The 22,032-nt window shown below is 31.6% G+C and overlaps 2 protein-coding genes across 3 annotated transcripts; both read left to right on the forward strand.

The window, feature by feature from the left end:
* Window positions 1-11,920: 11,920 nt before the first annotated feature.
* On the forward strand, window positions 11,921-13,211 carry LOC21409360. Its single transcript, XM_010115081.2, has 3 exons — window positions 11,921-12,118; window positions 12,278-12,395; window positions 12,571-13,211. The coding sequence occupies exons 1-3, from the start codon at window positions 11,952-11,954 to the stop codon at window positions 12,862-12,864; spliced, it is 579 nt and encodes a 192-aa protein (XP_010113383.1). The 5' UTR covers window positions 11,921-11,951; the 3' UTR covers window positions 12,865-13,211.
* A 4,237-nt stretch (window positions 13,212-17,448) lies between these two features.
* On the forward strand, window positions 17,449-20,509 carry LOC21409361 (B-box zinc finger protein 18). 2 transcript variants are annotated; one of them, XM_024177092.1, is made up of 5 exons: window positions 17,449-17,869; window positions 18,572-18,668; window positions 18,884-18,999; window positions 19,254-19,502; window positions 20,260-20,509. In XM_024177092.1, the coding sequence occupies exons 1-5, from the start codon at window positions 17,777-17,779 to the stop codon at window positions 20,266-20,268; spliced, it is 564 nt and encodes a 187-aa protein (XP_024032860.1). In that variant the 5' UTR covers window positions 17,449-17,776; the 3' UTR covers window positions 20,269-20,509. The 2 variants fall into 2 exon arrangements, with proteins under 2 accessions (XP_024032860.1, XP_010113384.2); XM_010115082.2 differs by lacking the exon at window positions 20,260-20,509 and adding an exon at window positions 19,765-19,856.
* The last annotated feature ends 1,523 nt before the right edge of the window (window positions 20,510-22,032 follow it).

Raw genomic sequence — 22,032 nt, forward strand, 5'->3', positions numbered from 1 at the left:
GAATTTTTTACTGTAATAAAAAAATTAAATGTGACTGATTTTAAAAGTTTTTTACTGTAACAAAATTTGAATCGGTAGAATAAATATAGCCGTAGTGTTCATAGGAGGAAAAACAAGGTCCTTAGATCCTTGCATTGCAGAGCTCAAGCATATAATACTACGCTAATATAATTCAATCATTAAACGGCATGAACATCATTTAAATCATTGTAATATCGAATATACTAAAATAATTTTATACAATGATGAAGTTATATCAACAACATAATAGTTTTGAAAAAAAAAAATACTAGTAGTTTGAAAAAAAAAATCAAATAATAATGTCTCTCTATTTCAGTTTTTTTTTTTTTTTTTTTTTTTTTTTTTTTTTTTTTTTTTAAACAAACCACGACCACAGGTCCACAACCAGTGCCGTGCAGAAGAGGGCATTGAAAATTTTGTTTTTCTTTCTTTTTTTTTTTCAAATTTTTGGGAAAATTTTTGCCCCCAAGAGATGTGAGTCAAAGCTGCTGAAAATAGAGGATGTGGGGCCCTTTTGACCAATATCTGCAATGAGGTGCTGACAACCCATGTGGATGAGAGGAACAACGGCTTAAAATTCGTCTTTTTGATTAAAGGGTCCCCATTGCATGTGTCCCCTAAACAAAAAAATGAACCTCAAATACATTATATTATACATACCTTGTATTCAAAACAAAGGTATCAAAGATTCCACATGTCTTTTTCTTAATTTCACTTCACATTTGCATGTGCAAGCTTCTCCAATTCGCTTTTTTCCTTTTTCTTTTTTTTAATTTTGATTTATTACTGCCGACAAGGGTATTTAGGTCCATGTCATTATGGTTTTTTTTTTTTTAAAGCATAATTTTCACTCAATATAGGCATGGCAACTCATCTTGTACTGCTTTCTATTATTAGCAAAAAATGCTTCGTGCCAAAAGCAAATTCAATCTAGCTATCAGAGCATAATAATAATAATAATCTAGCTAATTATTGTTTTCACGTGTGATATTCTAGTTAGGCCAATGAATGTTCATGTGATTTTTTTTTTTTTTTAAGAAACAAAGCTTAATTCCTCAAGGACCAGTAATTTATATGGTCTATTTGAAGAGGTGAAACAATACGACACAAAAAATTGCGTCGTTGATATTCGGAAACACGACATTACATCCGTAGCAGCGGGAAAACAATTGTCCCTCACTCAAGGAAAACGATAGACATTAAGAACGACATCGTTCAGATCAGAAAACGACAGTAAATTGGCCACTTCACACGTGGTACGCTTGCATGCAATATTTTAGGCGTAGTTAATGGCTGGAAAACGACAATAAGCCAAGATATATCACTATTAGTCTTGGAGATAAGGATGCGTCACTAAAAGCAAAAAAATCAATTAGGTACTCTAGTGTACTCAACTATTAGTACCCTCTATCTCTCACAAGCCATAACTAAGCATCAGATGGTAATTTTTACTTTTAAAATGCATTATGAAGCTTGAATTTCCTCTTCTTTGAAAACCCCTTTTACCATTGTGAAATTAAAGTTAGAGAAATAGTAGAAAATAGGCCAATATAAAAGGCTTAAGAAAGTATATAGGTCAATTTTTAGTTATAGAAATTAATAAGTCATAACTTGTCAAGTTATGGTTCATAACCAGATAAGTTATGACTCATAGTCAGATAAGTTATGGACAATTATAGACAATAACTTGTCAAGTTATGGTTCATAACCAGACAAATAATGGACGAAAACAGTAATTTGGCATATTTATTAACTTATGTAAACTATTGACTTATTAATTTTAATTCATCTCAAGTTTTGGCCTATTTCTCTTTTTCTCCCTTAAAGTTATCCTGTTTGGGTATGCGTCTGAATGTTAGATTTAATAAAAATACATCAAAATAAGAAAAAAAAAATACACAAAATGACAGATTTTAATATAAATTTCATGATTCAAGTTATATTACTACAATATTTTCTCTCATAAAAATTCAAATTCAACTTTTTTGTTACAGTATTTTTTTCTCACATACACAACTCAAGTCATGACTTGAGTTGTGTAAATGAACATATTAGGGTTCGTTTGATACGAGGATTCTATGATTCTAATCATGATTCTGGAACCAGAATCATGATTCATGATTTTGGATTCAAATCATGATTCTGAAACCATAATTTAAAGTCATGGGTTTGAATCACCTTGAATTAAAAGGATGGTGGTTTTAGAATCATGAGTGATTCTAGTTTAAAACATCACATCAGATTTTGAATCATGATTCAGAATTATCCAAACTAAATACTGATTCTGAATTGATTCAGAATCACTATAAACAAACACTGATTCTGAATCATAATTATAGATCTATCTATCAAACACCTCCTTAATGATTCAAAATAAAAGGCTATCAGGGGGATATTTTTTCTTCCTATCCTAAAAAATTTCCTTTTCAAATTTAATTAAGCTGATATGGAAAAAAGCACCACAAATTGAAAAAGTCCCATCATGGGCGCCCTTTTGTTGACCATACAGGTAAGAAATCTATTCAAAAAGTGAAATTCCAACCAATACCAAATTTAATTTCTTTCATGTAGAATATATTTTTGAAACTCAAGCATATGCATAATTTAGCGACGGTCCATAGGTCTCCTTGTAGGGAAAATCGTTCAATATGCCTACAATTTTGCTACAAACCATCTTAGGTGTTCGGATACAACAAAACTAATACAGAGAATGAGGAACAAAAATTGGAGGACATTCCTAAGAAATTAAGGGCATATCAAATGGGGTGGGTGTCCAATCTGATCCCCAAAGAAGACGACATCAAAGTCATTCTTGGTCCACATATCAATATCTCACTCCCCACCTATTTTTAGGCTTTACAAGTCACATTCTAAGCTTCTCTATCCTCATTTAATAAAGAGGCCTTAAAAAAACACGTTTGGGTGGGTGTTTTTTCCGATTAATAATGAGAATTAATATGTGATTTAGAAAATTTAACCGAATTTGATGAAAATTTAACAATTAATAATTGCCCACACTCAAGAGTTTATTATTGTTGTTGTTATCTATCACATATCCCTATCAATAAAGTTCTGCTTGTTAGTATATAAAAATCACTTTAGATTTTTTTCTCGACACTTATTACCTCAGTTTTTCCAGAACGTATAAAGTGACAAATAAATTGTCACTTACTCTAATATTATAGTTTAACTTTGTGATACCTATTAGAATAATCACGTATTAGGTTGGATGATTTATAAGCATTTGGGAAATAGACACACAAATGCAAACGGTGAAGCAGGTAACCGAGTTGAATATTGCACTAGTAGCCATCTTACTAGTGGAACAGGTTAATCTAAAGGCTCCTAACCATGACAAATTGGCGGTGCAAAATGTGCATGACTCGGCTATGATCTAAGATTCATCATTCCAAGTGAAAGCAAAACAAGTGCAATGTTCCAAAACTGAGCTTTCACAATTGTCACTCCCATCTACTGGATTGAGGAATTCTACTAGATATTTCCTCTTTGATGTGTGCATTGTTAGTCGTGTTTAAAATTGATCCCGTTTTTATTTTTTATGTTTTTTTTTAAAAAAAAATGAAAACGTTTTCAAAACGGCGTTTGGCACAATAAAGATAAAAAACAGAAATAAAAATAATTTTTTAGTTTAGTGTAAAATGAGACAGAAATGAAAAATGACTTTTAGTCATTTTTTTTTTTATTTTTTGTTTTCGTTTTCTCCTCTCTCGAGCAGAGAGAGAGAGAGAGAGAGAAATTAATTGGTATTTTTACACTAAAAATAATCTCTTGATAAAACTACCAAACACATTTTTAAAAATGATTTATGTCTGAGATTTAAAACATTTTTATTTTCATTTTCATACAAAAAAATAAAATCATTTTAAAACGAGTTCTAAACTCGCCCGTTAAATCTTATCAATCTTGTAAGGTATGAACCTTTTTTTGCTACCAGACTGACGACTCTAAAAAAAGTACTACCTTACAAGGGTGTATAATGGATATAAATAAATTCGAGTCCTATATCTCATTTAAATAAATACTAATTTATAAAGATATTAGATCACTTCACTTAATAAATTAACATGAAAACCTAAATCCTTATAAAATCCAATTTCCACACCTTTTATCATATCTGCCTCTTGTTGTTTTTGTCGCTGGAAAGTGATTTGGCGATGAAAATACTACTTAGAAACCATTTCTTTATTTTAGGGGATGATGCATCTATTCTTGGCTTATAATAATTAAAGCTATTATACAAATTGATGATGATAATATAAATATTGATGTATCTAATATGGGCTACAAAGTGAGAGACAGCTCAACTGGGACCTTGTTTTTGTTTTGGGTTAGCCCACTTGAATCCTGAACATTCCGTAGGCCCAGATCGTCCATATCAACTATGGATTTCGAGTTTACTCGTCATATGGTAGCAGCAATTGAGAAAACTCCCACTTTTGAGCTTTTGTATCGTTTTTTATCTTTGCTTGTGGCGCAATCAAATGGAGGATGACTGCCTATACTTGCATATTTTGACCGTGCTTATAATTGATCTCATTTTTATTTTTTACGTTTTTTGAGAAAGAAAAAATGAAAACGTTTTTAAAATGATTTTTGACGCAATAAAGATAAAAAATGAAAATAAAAACGATTTGTTGGTTTAGTGTAAAATAAGAGATAAATGAAAAATAACTTTTAGTCGTTTTTTATTTTTTATTTTGGTTTCTCCTTTCTCGAGTAGAGAGAGAGAAATAGAGACATTAATGAATTTTTTTACACTGAAAATAATATCTTAATAAAACTATCAAACACATTTTTAAAAATGATTTATGTCTGAGATTGAAACATTTTCATTTTTATTTTCATACAAAAAAATTAAATTATTTTAAAATGAGTTCCAAACGCGTCCTTTGTTTTCTTTCTTTTTCTTTTCCACAGTTGTCGTATTTAAAATTCCTTGTCTTTTGCCTTAGTTTTTGATTTTCTCTTATTGTCGTTTTAATTTGGTGAGTCTATCCACTGTGTGTTTACTCATTATGATGGGATTTACGGACGGTTTTCGATTACATTTTCCAATTTCCTTGTTCTTTAAAAAAATTTCTATTCAATTTTATTTTTTTAAAATCTGTTAGTTGATATTTACAGAGGAAGAGATTTATTTCAATATTTATTGATAGCTATATACGCTGGGACTACTTGCAGTGGTTGCTTTTTGGGAATTAAATCTTCTTACAAATTCCACCTAAACTTTTCCATGGAAAACCACAGCTATGTAACATTTTGATCCATAAAGACGCCTTTCAATTTTTAGTGTGTTTTTACCAGACTTTATTATTTTTTGAGTGTCTCTGAAAATTCGAAATTAACACGTTGCAAACACGTTTAAACTTTTTTTTTTTTTTTGTTTTGTTTTGGCTCTGGGGGTGTGGGGTTGGTGGTGGATGTTCTCTTCTTCTATTTAACTCTCCTTCCATTTGCGGTCGTTTTTCACATAGTTGTCGTTTTTTCTCTAATCTTTGTTTTGTACCTTTTTTTGTCGTTCTTTTCGTTTTCGATTTTATGTGCGTGGTTTGTATTTGTTTGTTGTTTTATTCTGTTTGTAATCGTATTAGTATTTGTCGTTTTTCATTTTACTGTCGTTTCCAATACTGTTGTTCAGTATATCGTCGTTTTTTTAGTCATACCGTAGCGCCGTTCACCTTTTGCGTGTGTGTGTCTCTGGTGTGTATAATATTAATTTTAGTTACTGATTGTCCCTTGGTTTTGCTGTCGTTTGATGTTTTTTTTTTTCTTATTTTGTTTTTCGTTTTAAACTACACTGTTGTTTTCCCCTTATTTTACTTTCTTCTTTGGCTAGTTGCTACCTTTGGTTTCTTTTCTTTTTCTTAATCAATTGTCGTTTTACCATTGCATGTTGTTTATACTATTATACTAAATTACTAATTGTCGATGTCCTTTTACTCGCGTTTTCATGTTTCTTGTGGTTGTATTATATTTATTGTCTTTTTTTTTTTTTTTTTTTTTTTTTTTTTTTTTTTTTTTTTTTTTCTTTTTCTGTATGTTGTTGTCTTTGCCTTTCTTTGTCATTATATTTCTCTTCTGTAATTTTATTTTTCTTGTTGTTCATCAGCTAAATTTCAGCTTTTTTTTTTTCCCCTCAATTGTTGCTTTTGCCCTTTGTTGTCGTTTTTTTGGTCGTTTTAAGTGTGCTTCGAACCGTTCGACGAGAGATAATGTTGTTAGTACCGTTGGTTAAAATTCTCTCAAACGAGTTCATACAATGATCATAATCTAAAACCGAGCTCTGAAATTAAAAACAAAAGGCTACTTAATCAAGTAATTAGCTTTACTCATATTTATATGACTGTAAATTGAATATATATTTTATTCCTCATCATAATTAATTAATGACTCGCAGCTAACATTCTCTATAAAGGAAATGGTATTTCCTAAACCAGGCACATGCTCCATGCTTCCTCTATAGTCTATACATACTCATCCCCCGTTCATTTTACCGATTCGAGTTTTGTTACAGTAAAAGCTTCTCAGAAACAGTCACATTTAATTTTTTTACTACAGTAAAAAATTATAACATAAAATCATATCTTAACTCGAATTAAAAATTCAAATCAGCAAACTAAACGGATCCTCACTTTTCAACACTTTATTGTTTTCATTCTCTTGAAAGTTTACAGTGTTTTAATGCTGGTTTTCGTCTAAAAGGATCATTAGGCTACACTAAAAGACATGTCGAATTAGTCGTTGGACTCAAGTGCAATTTGACCATGGATTTTCAGCATCAATATCCTTTTTCTTCTGCTTGGTAATAAGGCGAGACAAACTTGCGATACAAATAAAGGGATTCCACTAAAAAAATAAATAAATAAATTGAAAGCTGCATATTTAAAAATTGATGGTACAAAGTTCTAATACTTCCACCACATTTTGCGTGGAAGAGTTGCCTAATGAAGTTTCATGAGAGAGAGAGAGAGAGAGAGAGAGAGAGAGAGAGAGAGAGAGAGAGAGGGTGATTACAGGATATTATGCTTATAATAATTTAGTTGAAAATGCCACGCCAACCGGTCATATTTCTTGTGGCAATTGAGCACAAAATCAATATGAATTCACGCGTGATTCACTTTTGCTTCTTTTTTTTTTTTTTTTAATTTTTATAAATTTATTGTTTCCCCAAAGCAGCAGTGAGTATACACATTAATTTGAAATTGTATTTACAAGACTTTCATAGCTTTAACACATTGTTGAAGAAAATATAGAAAGTGGAAAGTGGAAACTGTTTTTTTTCTTTTTTTCTTTTTTTAGATTCTTAAAATAATAAGAGAAATCCATATTGGAATATTTGATTTGAAGATCTATGCATTGGGTTTTATGCCATCTCTAAACATAGTTCAAGTTCTTGGATCCATCTATCTAGTTGGTACCATTTTTCACCGTCTTGTGGTTAGGAGAATTGGGTACTATTCTTACTGCTTTTAATTTGATCACAGGATATGCTTGCCAAATGTTTAACATTCCTTGTTGAAATTAAAAGAAAATCCAACACCATACCAAAAAAAAAAAAAATGTTGAAATTGGAAATTTGCAATTTAGTAAATTGATTTTTTAGGGAATTTCTCTAGTGGTGGTGTCAGTTGCTAACTGTTGAATCATGTTAAAATCATATTAAATTAAAATAATATGTAGAAAAGATAATTTCTGATACAAATGTAATAATTAAAAATAAAAAAACTATCAATAATGTATTTTTTCTGATCCTAGTAGAAATGCTCCATTTTTTTTTAGATTTGGGCCTATTTTATTTTTGCTTGAAGGGGCATTGTAGTTATATCACCTGAACTACCAAAGTAATAGTTTATGTCACATCATAAGTGGATCCTAGCTTGGTCGCCTCTATGTACAAGAAAGGGAAACGCATTTCCAAATTATATAAAAGAGTCGTTAAAAGTACAAAACTACATGTATTCGGCAAAAAGTACAAAATCACATGATGTAGAAATTGGAAACCAAACAAACATATTAGCTTATTTAACTGATGAAAAAAAAAAAAAAAAAAAAAAAAAAAAAAAAAAAAATTGTGGGCTTGTGTGATGATTGTTGGGCCCAAAGACCAAACTCAACATTCGATGTTACATTAGGTGTGAAAGGTCTGTTTTTATGCGGGTATTATAAAGAGTGTTATAACACTTTTTGTAATATTAGTGAGTAATTATAATGATTATGTATAAAAACATCAAAGTAAATGTGCAGAAAAATAATAAACACCAAGAATTAATATCCCAGTTCGGTGTACACACCTATTTTTATGGAGCCACGTCTAGACAGTGAACAATCCATTAAGTCTCAAGATTACAAACATCAATCTGACTTATACACCTAAAAACTCCCTACTTGATGTTGTCACTGCCGTGTCGAATCTCCTTAATGGTATTGTCCAGCAAGCACCACTCGTCTTCAAACTGTATGGCGAAATCCCATCAGTTGGTAGTGTACTTCATCCCGAAAGCTTTTAATTCTTCTCCCGAAGGACGAACTCAACAAACACTCTTGAAGGCTCACAAATGAGCAGACTTTTTCTGAATATTTTTCTGTAAAATCGTGGTCTAAAGTGAGCTGAAACAAAACCTTAATATAATGTTCAATCTTTCACACGATTACCTATATTTTTCTCCTCGATTCACTACAAATGAATTTCTAAGATTTTCTCTCAACAATCTTGTACCTTATCACCACATTGAATCTGGTTTTAAATACCAATTAGGTTCAGATTCTCCTTTCCAATTTTGGTGGTCAACCAAATTCCAACTCACAAATTGATATAATTTCTATCACGCCAACTAAGGACTCTCACATGCAAAGTAGGTCTCTAATAATCAACTCCTCACATACTCTACTTTCCATTTCTACCACCTCATCACCTTTATATCACAAAACTCTTAATGATAATGATTTTTAAATGCCAACTACATCCATTTCTTCTACGCCATGCAAGGTAAGCCTCTAATCAAATTCCTCACATACCCAAAATACAATCAACCATTAAGACAATCAAAGTCTAATATTCTTTCCTTAAATAACTCTCTCATCAAATATATTACTATCTCCATGATGCATCAAATCTTCTATAAAATTTCCTTCTAAAATCTGATTTCCATCAACAAAAACATTCCATATTCGGAACAATCAAGCAACCAAAATCACATCTAATCTTCTTAATAAAGGCCAATTGCCAAAAGTACATGTTTTTAAATTTTTTACAATTAAGTCCTAACAAAGTGTATGTATAGTGTTCTAGGAAAAAAATAAAAAAGGATATGATTTTCAACCCCTTGGTGAGTTTCTTCTGTCACTTTTGGATTATTGAGTTTGCTGGGAAAAAATAAAAAATAAATTGCATGATGTGAATTTCATGTTGGGGAGAGGAAACATCATAGAAGTTTCTCAAATTTTTTGAACCTCCTTATATAACTTTCCTGTCTCTACAAACTTTGAAGGGCCAAAACGTTGTATTTATTTTAGTCACAATCAAAATCAGCATTTTCAGCTCTAGTGACTACTTTAATGTTTATACTTAACAGGATTAATCTTTGTATTAATAGTGAGAACCGAGCTCATGACAAATTGGTTGTGAACTTGTTATTACATCTTGGCTTTTGTTATCATTTCTAGGGGCATGGCAAAACTATAGTCGTTAACAAAAAAAAAAAACAATAATGTTCTACACTTTGTCAAGCACAAATTGGACCCACAGGATTCAGTGGTCAATCTCAAACATACTTTTCCGAACCCAAAAGTACATGATCCTTCTACAGTATGATCTTTATACGAGAATTGTGCATTTTTAACCCATAGATCTGATAAAAAAATAAAATAAAATAAATAGTTTTTAGTTCAAATTTACTAGTAGCTAATTTTTTAAACATACATACATATATATGATAGGAGCTTGATATATCTAAATTTCTTCAAATTAATATTGAAAGATCTGCTTAAGCTGCTATTAATGGTAGCTCTAATTACAAAGATCGATTAGTTAATACTTGTAATTTTGAAGAGTATTTGATCAGTTGTGATATTCTAAAATCTAAGTTAGTGTCTTCTAGAATCTATTTTGGTTATTTGGATTTGTGAAAAAAAAAAACCCCTCTTCATCTTCACTTAAAAATACGTTGATACGTATTTACCATTGTCTCAAAGAATTGGGGAATCTATCCATTTAACCCATCTCTTTAAGCTATGTAATACAATTAAAATTCTTTCTTTTCGAAATTGATAATATAATTCTTATAATGTAGGCCGGTAATTTTAGACATAGCATAACAATGAGATAGAAAAATGACACAAAATAAATAGATCTAGATCCACATATTTAATATATGAGCCATTAATAAGTTTTCACAAATAATTTGAAAATAAACAGGCTTGATTTATGCCCAACTGCCAACCTACTTAACACAAAAATAATTCTCAAAAAATGGTATAAATCTTTATGGCTATTTAAGAGAATTCCTCAATATTTTTTGGAAAAAAGAAACAAGAGACAATAATATAACCAAATAATATTTTGGAAATCAATATAAATATATACATATGGTTATTCCAATAATTACCCATCAATGAGCATTTTTATTTTAACTGTAAAGTATTGATGTGACAGTTGTAATAAATTGAGTATTTAACAAACAAAATTTATAATTATTAATGAAGTTTGATTTTTATCACGCGACCTAATCAAATTTATATATTTAATAGGTAACTATGATAGAAGTATAACTATTAAAAACTCGTCTAGATATACACATATCATACACACACACTAGTGTTACAAGACAACCAAACGAGCCCTCATTTTGGGTCCAAGAAAACACACTAGTGTTACAAAACAACAAACAAGAGAAAATTACAAAAATTGACCCTTAAATACATTCTTCTAGAGTTCTACTATTTTGTTGTGATAGGCTATCCCTTTGATAATAATCTGTCAAATTATAGATAATAATTTGTTAAATTTTAAACAATAATATGTTAAAGTACGCCTGCCGCTAGTGACATCTGTCAAATTATTGATAATAATTTGTCAAATTACTTACTCCAAATGGGCAAAATTCAATAGGTCAATGTTGAGACTTAAAAATTTTTAATGATACAATTTTAAGAGGTATTTATAAAAATTACCCAAACAACAAACGAGCCCTCATTTTGGGTCCAAGAAGACTCAGAATCTCAGATGACATATCACAACTTCCTCTTGAAATTTCATAAAAAAAAAAAGTAAGAAAAATTTCAGGTGTAACTTGTAGGTTATGAAAGATAACTTACAAATTATCAAAAATAAGCTGCAAATTACAAAAAATAACCTATAGGTTATTAATGATATAAGATAAATTTACAGCAGTAATAAAAATAAAATAATATTATTTAATGATTGCATTTTTAATTTTCTCTTAAAAAAAAAAAAAAAACCTTCCTCCTAGAAGGCTTTGGGCAGCAACTTTCTTCAGGAGGGCTGAGTTAGGCCCAAGCTTATACACACTACCTAACTACTATTTACTCCATGTCTGATTAGCCTACTTTATTAAATCTAAAATCATATTTAGCATAAACAAAGAATTACTTCTCCCACAACTACAACCAAAAAAAAAAAAAAAGGGGGAAAAAGAAAAATGAGTAGTTATAGTTGGGTGAGAATGACTACTTTATTTGTCTGATTTGGTATGAGAGAATCTACTAGGAAAGTTCGTCAATGAGGAAATTACACCCCCACAAGCAAAGAAAATTGGCAAACAAAATTTGAATTAAAACAGGAATATATTTCCACAATCTTGCTTTATAAAAAGGGACATTCCTAACTTAGTTCAAGCATATTATCACACTCATAAGAACATAGAAATATATCAAATTTAGAGTGAGCAAATATGATGGAGATTGAGGAAGTAAGCAACTACGAGGCACTTCCTCTGCTCTCCTTAAATCACGTTTCTTTGCTATGCAGATCAGTTTGGGAATCTACTCGTTTCTATGAAGAAGTTTTGGGCTTTGTTCTCATCAAACGCCCTTCTTCTTTCAACTTCAATGGAGCTTGGTATATGTAGCTTTTTTTTTTTTTTTTTTCTCTCTCTCTCTCTCTCCAAAAAATATTTATGCATGTTTGAAGTGAAATTGAAATGATTTGTTATTCATAAAAAAAAAATTATATTTCTCTATCTAACTTTGTGATGTGTATATATATATATATATATAGGTTGTACAACTATGGAATTGGGATACACTTGATTGAGAATCCGGCACTAGTGGATGAGTATGACACTATGAATGAACCAAGACCAATTAATCCCAAGGACAACCACATCTCTTTCCAAGTAAGAATCATAATCACTATTATCATTACGAAATTTAGGAAAAACGTAACTAAAAAAAAATCAATAATTATCGAGCAACATGAATACTAACAATAAAACACACGCAATATGAATGTTACCAAACGATGTCTAATCAAATTTGGCCGTGACTAAAAAGAAGTTCGTGTTGAAACAGTGCACTGACGTTGGGCTAGTGAAGAGGAGGCTACAAGAGATGGGAATGAGGTACGTGACAGCGCTGGTGGAGGCTGATGACGGAATAAAGGTGGACCAAGTTTTCTTCCACGACCCCGACGGCTACATGATCGAGCTTTGCAACTGCGAGAACATCCCGATCCTTCCTCTCTCCTCTTGCCCCTTCAAGCCTAGGGGAAGCAGCTTCAAGAAGGCTCCAATCACCAAGTGTGGTTTCATGGAGAATGTGATGATGGAGAGCTTGAGTATGGACATGTTGAACTTCTCATTCTAGGTTTCAAGCCTAATTAAAGGGCCAAAACGAGAGAGTGAGAGAAGTAATCAAGTTCAGTTTGCCTTTTGGTCGGTTGTGATCTCTACTCAAAGAACTCTTTTAGCATTTCTACATGGCCACTCCGCTTTATTATAATTGTCATTTTGATGTACTTGGTTTAATACTCATAAGGAAAAGTTTGTATTGATTTTGTGCTACTTGTAATAATGCCCGTTTACGGTATAGGTAATATCGGGTCCTAATGTGTGCTATAAATACAACATTTCAAGCGAATGTGTGGCTGTTGATAATTATGTCCAACTTGTTGAAAGAATGTTATATATTTGCTTCTCAAAGTTCTATTGCTATATGTAACTCTTTTCTTTTCCGGCTAGAAATATGTTTTTGTGCTATATAGTTGAAAAATAGTAGAATCATACATTTTACCTGCATCAAAAATTCAAAATATTATATGAAGTTGGTAACTTTTTCTCTTTTGCTAATTTGATTCGAACTTGATCACGTTTAGATTTAATTTATCAAATTTTATCATGCAATGACTTCTTATTTTTAAATGAGGAGATACAAAAAGAATGCATACTTAAATAAAAGTATGCAAGAAGGACGATGATGAGAGTACATTTTAACGGACGAAGTAGATCGTGCGATTCGCCCAACCCACCCGTCTTTTTTGGCAGGTGTGGCAGTTTTAGAAAATTAGTTGGTGGGTTGAACCTACCCACCAAATTTGTGAGTGTGTGTGTGTAAATAACGGGGCCAATTGTACGGAAACTTAGGCTCTACATTTGGGGGCAAATGGTTAAGATATGGGTTTTCAAATTTGTTTGGGTGGTGGATTCGTAGTCTGATTCGAATCATGGTTTATAGTTTGTTATAGTATTTTTTCTCATAAAAAATACACATAAATCGAGAATAGTTCTGAATTCATGAACAAAAAATAATGCATGATTGAGACAACATTTAGGATACCCACTTGGGTCTAGCAGAAGCTGTGTGGAAGTTGCTCAACTTTGGTTTTGTGCTATAATCTAAGATGTCAAGTTTACGTAATTGTTTAGACCAATATTTCCATACGGACATAAAAGGCGAATTTCCTAGCTGCTACAATTGTATTCAAACTGCTGGGGAAAATACAGACAAAATTACGTAACCATTGTCATATTGCTTTTGTATCTAATCTAGCAAATAATATAATTTTTTTTTTTTTGAAGTAAAACTACAAGAAAATTTTTAGTGAGTACGGAAAAATTTAGTTCATCCCCTATTTTAGTACAAGAGTTAAATTACGCTTTTAAGATTATGGTTTTATTTTCCTATTTAATTTTTTGTTAGGATAAGTGAGTAAAAGTATCAATATGTATGCAATAAAATCTATGATGTTCTTTTTTGTCTATAAAAATAAAACCATATTGCCTTGAACGAAAGATAACATATATTGTTTAATGTCAAAAAAAAAAAAAAAAAAAAACCTGTTTCCCCTGCATGTCGTCACTTTACCTGAAATTCGTACGACATTTCATTTTAAACAAACAAGGTAACGGTACTGAATGCGTGTCATTTTTAGTCCGTCAAGAAAAACGCATATCGTTTATTATGATTGGAGAGTTAACGACACGTCATTTGTTGCATATGTCGTGTGGCACGCTGCACAAAAATGACACGTCGTTTCTCTTTGGATGGTTCCAAGGAATGATCTGTGGTTACTTTAGCCCAAAAAATAACAATAAGGATTAATTTCAAAAATTCTCTCTTTTACAACGTAATATCTGATTCTTTCAAATTTTGTTACATTAATAATTTTGCCCTTTTCATTACATTAAGTGACATAATTTATCACGTGTTTATTATTTAGTGAAATTTAAAAGTAAAATTACGCTTATACCCATCTTTGTTCAGAATCATTGATAACAGAAGAGGCATTATTGCATCAGTTTATTCAAAACTATATCTTATAATTCCTCTCAAAAATTATATTCTAGGGGAGAGATCCGAAAAATTTCCAAAACGTTAAAACCCATTTCCACCTCTTCCGGTACCGCCATCGCCGACTCTGACTTTGCTCTCAGATTGCGTGGAGCTGGTGTGAGTAAAGGCGAACGCGAATGGTTTGGGCACCAATGTCGAAGCCATAACAGTCATCTTCTTCGGCAACACCACTCACAGAGGTCAACATGCGTTCGACGAGACCCCAATATCTAGATTTTTTTCTTTATCATCATCAATATTATTAAGTTGAACTATTACTTATGGGTTTCGTGTATTATCTGTAAAGTTGAACTATGTGCAATGTAAAATATTAATCCATTAATAGATCTAAAACCCATTCATTCGAAAAAAAGTACCCAGCCAATCTCTTCAAAGGAAGAGATGAGTTTTTTTTTCTCTTTTTTTTTTTCTTTAATTTTTCCCTTAAATAGTGGCTTCGTTCAAGCAAACCCATATGAAATGCCCAAAGCCAATACAAAACCCATAAGGGATGAAAAGTGAGGAAAAGAAAAATGAAATCCAGATGCGTGACAACTTCTATTTATCGATCTTGTTCATATTTCTACTAATTAAGAGAAAGGTATATTTGTCAATTCTTTAATATCTAAATAGCAGCGAATTTCGAAATGTTTTTGGAGCAAATCTTAATTTTTTTTAATAACCTGATAAACTGATGCCTTTTAATCCATTTTTTAATAACCTGAGATTTTATAGGATATTTTACGATATTACCCTCCTCAGATGGGTTAAATAATAGACACGTGGTGAATTTCGTCACTCAGTGTAATAGAAGGGGTAAAATTGTTAACAGAATAAAATTCAGAAAGAACAGATGTTACGTTTTAAAATTCAAGAGATAAAATGTTACAGAGGTCATAACTGAGGGAGAATTTTTAAAATTAATCCTAATAATAAAAAAAAAAAGAGACCTGTGATTTCGGTAAAAAGTAAAAACCACACTTTTCCTCTTGCAAACGACATGTAGCTTTTCGTAATATGAACAACGTGTCTTTTTTTTTTTTTTTTTTTTTTTTGCGAGAGTATTCTAAATGGCGTTTTCAGTTTTCCTTTCATGCGTTTTATGTATCAATTTCATTCGATTAATGCAAACTAAGGTGTTCAGATGTTTGACATGGAGACGACATGTCGTTTTAATCGTTTTAATGATCAAGCAACATTTTTTTTCCCCTGGCGGATGACTTGGGACGACCTTGAACTAAAAAGACCTAAATAAGTTTGATTTGGGATATACGAGGAATTAGGATTAGTCAACAATACCATGAGCATCCATTATTAAAATGAAACAAACAATTTTGTCCGTTGAAAAAAGCACGTGGAGAATAAATCCTTCACAAAAATTGAACCTTTTATTGGATTTATTTTGTTTTTAAAAAATAATATCACCAAAGACTAACGAGATTAATGGTGAGTGGCGGGGGATCTACTGTGTAGTCGTCCCATCAGATAATCTTGGCAAACCAATTAGGTAGAGATCATGTTATGTGGGTCGAACAATGAGATTCCTTTGTGGACGGCAAAGCTCAAAAGAAAGAAAAAAAATATATAATTATTTTTATGAAAAAAATTTACATAATAAAAAATGCCTTATCAATATCGCATTGTTCTTTATTGTTAATTTTCATTAAATTTTTTTATCTTTAATATAATTACAATACTATATGCTAAATTTTATTAAATGTATTTTTTTAAAATAATTATGATATGATTTAACTATTAATACTTATAATAATTGAGCTTTCATCTTAAAAAGTTAAACCGATTTAAGTGTGTTGACTCAATATCGCTTATATGACTATGATTATGTTTGTATTTAGAAGGTGTGGAGCTCGGATATTTTATCCTTAATATGCCCCGCAAGATGATGCTCTGTTAGGAATCACCTATCTTATATTTTGATGGATTAACCCAACTCGTTTGAACAATGAACTCTAATATCATATTAGAGTTTTGGGGAGAGATGAGAAAAAAAGTGAGAGAGAATAATTACACTTTATAAAGTATTGAGCTTTTATCTTAAAAGATTAACCTATTTAAGTGGAGTAGTTTAATATTCTTCTATGACCGTGATTATGTTTGTGTTTAAATGATGTGTGACTAGATATTTTACCCTTACCACAAATAAGGTTTGCCTTTTTTTTTTTTTTTTTTTTTTTTTGGGAATTCTCCAAATAAATAACAACAGAACACTAGAACAGAAACAAAAAATGGCCAACCTCCTCCAGAGGTAGCTGGCTAGTTAAACAAAATGAGATGGGACCCACGGCAGATATGTAAGTAATGGGTGAGAATTGCTTGGGAGGCATTGTCAAATGTCAACCCCACAATTGCTTTTGAAACTTGTGGCCACGGAGTGAGGTTGTGGAAAACTAAAGTTTGACAAAACCCCCCCACATCTCTCACTTATTATATGTCTTTTTGCTTACCAAATTCCATATATTAAGCATGACTTCTCGAATCTACTCTTGTCCCCACCACAACACCCAAAAAAAAAAAAAAAAAAAAAAAAAATCTAAACTCATTATCAATTTTTTCCCCTTACTTATTATTTTATTTATTACAACTACTTCTATTATTATTATTTATTTATTTTTTTTTGTTTATCCTTATTCTTTTCTAATCGTAGTCCTTCTCCATCATCTCATCACTAGCCCAACCAACCACCAACAAAGCACAAAGACAAATAGCACTTAGCTGTTTGAGATTTTTTTTTTTTTTTCCGTGAACTGGGTTTTGGTTTTGGTTTTTGGTGCCGATGACATTTTTTTGATGTGGGAATCTCAAATGAGAGATTCATTTATATTTTTGTGTTATTTTCATTTGGAGAAATGAGAAGATTGGAAAGGTTGTTTATTAGTATTATTAGTAATTATGCGAACAGGAAGGTTGTTTAGTATTATTATTAATTATGCGAACACTTTGTGACGCTTGTGAAAGCGCTGCCGCGATCGTGTTTTGTGCTGCTGACGAGGCTGCTCTTTGCCGTGCCTGCGATGAAAAGGTATGTTAACTACATATATGTGCATATATATATATATATGTGTGTGTGTGTGTGTGTGTGTGTTTTGATTTACCCGTTTGGTATTTCAATATGTGTTTTTTGATTTACCCATTTGGTATTTCAATGAGTAGAATCCAAAGAAACAACCTTTTTCATTCTTTTTTTTTTTTTTTTTTTTTTTTTTTTTTTTTTTTTTCTTCTTTTGGGACTTGTTTCTGCTTTCACCACTTGGTGGTGTAAATATTAACTTGCCTTTTTCAATGTTGGTTTGATGTAGAGTATGAGATTGTTTTGTTAAACGAATTTTAAGGATTTTGAAGGGAAGAAGAAAATAATAAAAATTACTCTCTTGGCATTAAAAGAGAAAAAAAAAAAAGGGAAGAAAATCTTATTTGTGTTTGTGTTGTGTGGTGTGGTGGTGAATAAACTGGACCCGGCACATGTTTTTGTTGAAAAAGTGGTATACAATAATTCTTCAAAGGTCTTGGATTGCCATTTTTATCCTGGTTGAGCAATTTAGAATAGAGTGAATCTTGAAATAGCTTTTTTTTTTTTATTTTTTTTTTAGTTACTTGCATTTGTTGGGTGAAATAATGGTTCTCTTATGGTGAAAGGCTTATGAAAGTCATGATAATTCCATGCTTTTAGATTTGGTGTGCTTGAAATCTTATAGCAATCCTCACTTTTTGATGGGAATGCCAGGTCCACATGTGCAACAAACTTGCTAGCCGGCACGTTAGAGTTGGCCTGGCTGATCCCAGCGCCGTTCCTCAGTGCGACATTTGCGAAAATGCACCTGGTATGCGTGCTAATCTTCTTTGTGCACCATCGGATGTAGCCAATCACATATTCACATGTCACCTCATGATGAGCCTTTCACTAGTTTGACTTAGCATTTTTCTTTTTTATAACACGTACTTCTTCTCAATATATAAGGATCGCGTCTTGTTGGTAGAGAAAATTTCACGCTCTGATTTTTTTTTTTTTTTCTGCTCTTGGAAATTGCTTTTGTAGCTTTCTTTTATTGCGAGATAGATGGAAGTTCCCTTTGTTTGCAATGTGATATGATCGTTCATGTTGGAGGCAAAAGAACACATGGAAGATATCTACTCTTGAGGCAGAGAGTTGAGGTTTGTCCATCTTATCTGATGAAGAGTTAGATTTTCTTGGATTAATTTTACTCCAATCCTTGAACTAGGGTCGGTTTTGCTTCGATCCCGAACTTCAGTTTGCAATATTTGTAGCCCCAAAACTTTGAATATTGTCTTGATTTGCACCTTCTGTCACATTTTTTCCACGTTTTTGAACAAATTTCTTTATCAAATCGTTCCTGATTTTATTTGATCCTATATGGGATAGTTTTTAACACTTACTTGCTCTATAGTTTCCAGGGGACAAGCCTGGTAATCCTGAGGAACCAGCATCCCAACCCGCAGAGCGAGATGAGGCAAGAAGAGGTCAAAACCTGGCTCCTCCCAAAATGGTGGCGGAAGAGAACCAGCAAAATCACGCGGTTTCTCCTGTTTGGATATTGGAGGCCAACAATGCTGATGGGCATTCCAAGAGAGATACTAAATTGATTGATCTAAATATGAAGCCTCACAAGTTGCATGAGCAATCTCCAAATGATCAGGTAAGACTTGCTTAGTCATTGTGTTTTTTGTACCAAGTGAATAAAAATTCATGTAAGAGAAGGCTTGATTCTTTTCTTTTCTTTTTTCTTTTTTCTTTTGACTTTAAAGTAGTAGACTAAGAAATATAGGGAAGTGCATAATCTTTGTCACAGAAGAAGAGAAGGGTTGTTCATTCTTGCATTTTATAAGGACACATGACAAACATAGTTCCCTTTTGCTCGTGTTTTCATTAGCAACTCACACTGCAGTCTTTGTCAACAGAAGCCAAACCGGGACCTATTTGCTTTGTTGAAGAGAAAATCTCACACGTGACCTTAATTGATCGTAAAATGCCCAAAAAAAAAGAAGAATTGTGGTGTAGTTCCTATTTCCTAATTTGTAATTCATGAGTTCCCAAACTTCAATTATGATTATACATTTGTACTCGATTCTTTCGGCTTCAAAGATGATCTAAAAAAGTAAACAATTTTTAGAGTTAAATCATGTCTAGAGGAATTGCTAAATCCACTTGCGAGTGTCTCTAGTGCACGATCTAGCGTTGGTTTCTATAGGCCGCGCTTGAACAAAGAACCTAGATTATGCAATAGTGACGCTCGCGAATGCATTTAACATTTCTCATCATGTCTATTCCTGAAGAAACCATTTCATTTCCACAAGCTTAACCAGAAGAGTTAACACACTACAAACATGTGGTGTAAGCTTTTGATTGCCCACCAGATCATTGTCTAACAAAAAGCTGGGAATTTTTGTTTCCAGGATCAATGAGAAGTTGTATCATCTCGAAGCAGCGGTTTTTGCGACAAAATTAAAGCGGTCGAGCTATGTATCGTCAAATAAATTCGGTTTAGGTGCTTGTTCAAGTGAACTGCAAGTAATGGTCCTAGAGGCTTTTGGAGAGTGATGTTTTTTCCATTTGTTGTAGCTTTACTTGTGCAAAGTTGGTAGTTTGATAGCTTTTCAATTTACTTTTGAAAATTGAGATATAATCGAATGCCTATAGTACTCACTTCTCAGTTTTGATTTGCTTTCCACATTTTTGTTGGTGCTCTTAAAGGCCAAAATTAGGATTCTTTTTGAAGTGCCAATCGCCACCCAAAGCTTTAACAAATAATCCACTTTTTTTTAAAAAAAAAAAAATCAGGTTCCAGGTTTTCGTAGTTTTGTCCCCTAAAATTTTATCCCCTCAACTTGCTAAGTCATTGTAATGTGTCGCATTTTTACCTTTTTGGAGTCAGATTTGGGGATTGATTTAAGGAATTGAGTTATTTGTATAAGGCTTTGATTTGGTACGGGGATCTTTTTCTTCAAGGTGAAATGGTCGTTGGCTTTTTTGTGCCCTAACTAAACAGGTGCAAGTGATAGTTTGCAACGATTTTGCAAATTGATAGGGTAAAGTGTTAAAATTAAATATTTAAGGGAAAATTGTCAAAATATAAAAAACTCGGTTTCTTTTTTTTTTTTTTAGCATTTTTCATTCCCCCCTAAAGAAAGAAAAACAAAAATATAAGTCAATAAGGTGCTAAGTTCTAGGACTAGATCATATTCATATTATACATACTACTAAAAGAGGTAGTAGATTTACTGTTCTTTGAACAGTGTCCCTCTGAATTTTTTCGTTGGGTGTTTTTATAATTTCTGCTCGTCCTTTCCGTAAAGCTTCTAGACTTCATCATTTATGTGCATTTTTTTTACTCTCTCTTCCTTTCCGTGAGGCTTCTAGGTTTCATTAAAACAAACGTTGTAATGTTCGGTAAAACAGTGCAATATCTTATTAACAAAGTTTGTTTTGCACTTATTTACGATGAGTGGTACACTAATCGCTACATGATTCTTCCTATTTTAGAATAAATACGAGGAATATCAAAAATATTTGTTATACAATTTCGTACTCGAAGTGTTTTTATCGATAAAGTTGTTTTAAAAACTTTTAACATGATCAACCTCAGTTGTACCTTACAACAACTGCATCTTCAAAAGAAACCACATCAGTTTCGTAGCCAATTTAGCCCATTCCAGTCCCAAGCGAATCTACCTCCTTCGTAAGTTTGTCAAAAAAAAAAAAACAAATTAGGTAATATTATGTGTTATGATGTATTATATTAAATATTTTAGTAAATATAAACACAATTATTAACATCGATTATAATTTAATAATAACTGTTTTGTTCTCTCTACTTTCCTTAACTGCAGCTCAGAAAAAACAACAAGTAAAAATAAAAAAGAATAAATATGTGAATAAACATGTGTATAGCTATAAATAAATATGTATATTTTTATTTACAGAAATAGACATGTAAATAAATATGTATATATGTGTTACAAGTTAAAGTTAACAGCGACTTATAAACAAACTTTTACTATGTATCATGTTATCTACAAACTTTTGAATATCTTTTCTATACATTTTTTTTTATTTAAATTAAATATATATTAAATTATTATCCGTGCAACTACACGTATATTCCACTAGTATATACTACAAAAACTCTCACTCCTCTTCTTATTGCTCGACTTCAAATAAAATGGTAA

This window comes from Morus notabilis, unplaced genomic scaffold (genome assembly GCF_000414095.1).
Source record: "Morus notabilis unplaced genomic scaffold, ASM41409v2 Scaffold384, whole genome shotgun sequence".
Lineage (NCBI taxonomy): Eukaryota > Viridiplantae > Streptophyta > Magnoliopsida > Rosales > Moraceae > Morus > Morus notabilis.

What these genes read in the sequence shown, in the direction of transcription:
- LOC21409361 (XM_010115082.2), top strand. Translation starts at nt 17,777, where the DNA reads ATGCGAACACTTTGTGACGCTTGTGAAAGCGCTGCCGCGATCGTGTTT. An exon ending in GCCGTGCCTGCGATGAAAAG is followed by an intron (nt 17,870 to 18,571) that starts GTATGTTAACTA and finishes TGGGAATGCCAG; the next exon opens with GTCCACATGTGCAACAAACT. An exon ending in TCTTGAGGCAGAGAGTTGAG is followed by an intron (nt 19,000 to 19,253) that starts GTTTGTCCATCT and finishes CTTGCTCTATAG; the next exon opens with TTTCCAGGGGACAAGCCTGG.
- LOC21409360 (XM_010115081.2), top strand. Translation starts at nt 11,952, where the DNA reads ATGATGGAGATTGAGGAAGTAAGCAACTACGAGGCACTTCCTCTGCTC. An exon ending in TTCAACTTCAATGGAGCTTG is followed by an intron (nt 12,119 to 12,277) that starts GTATATGTAGCT and finishes ATATATATATAG; the next exon opens with GTTGTACAACTATGGAATTG. An exon ending in ACAACCACATCTCTTTCCAA is followed by an intron (nt 12,396 to 12,570) that starts GTAAGAATCATA and finishes GTGTTGAAACAG; the next exon opens with TGCACTGACGTTGGGCTAGT.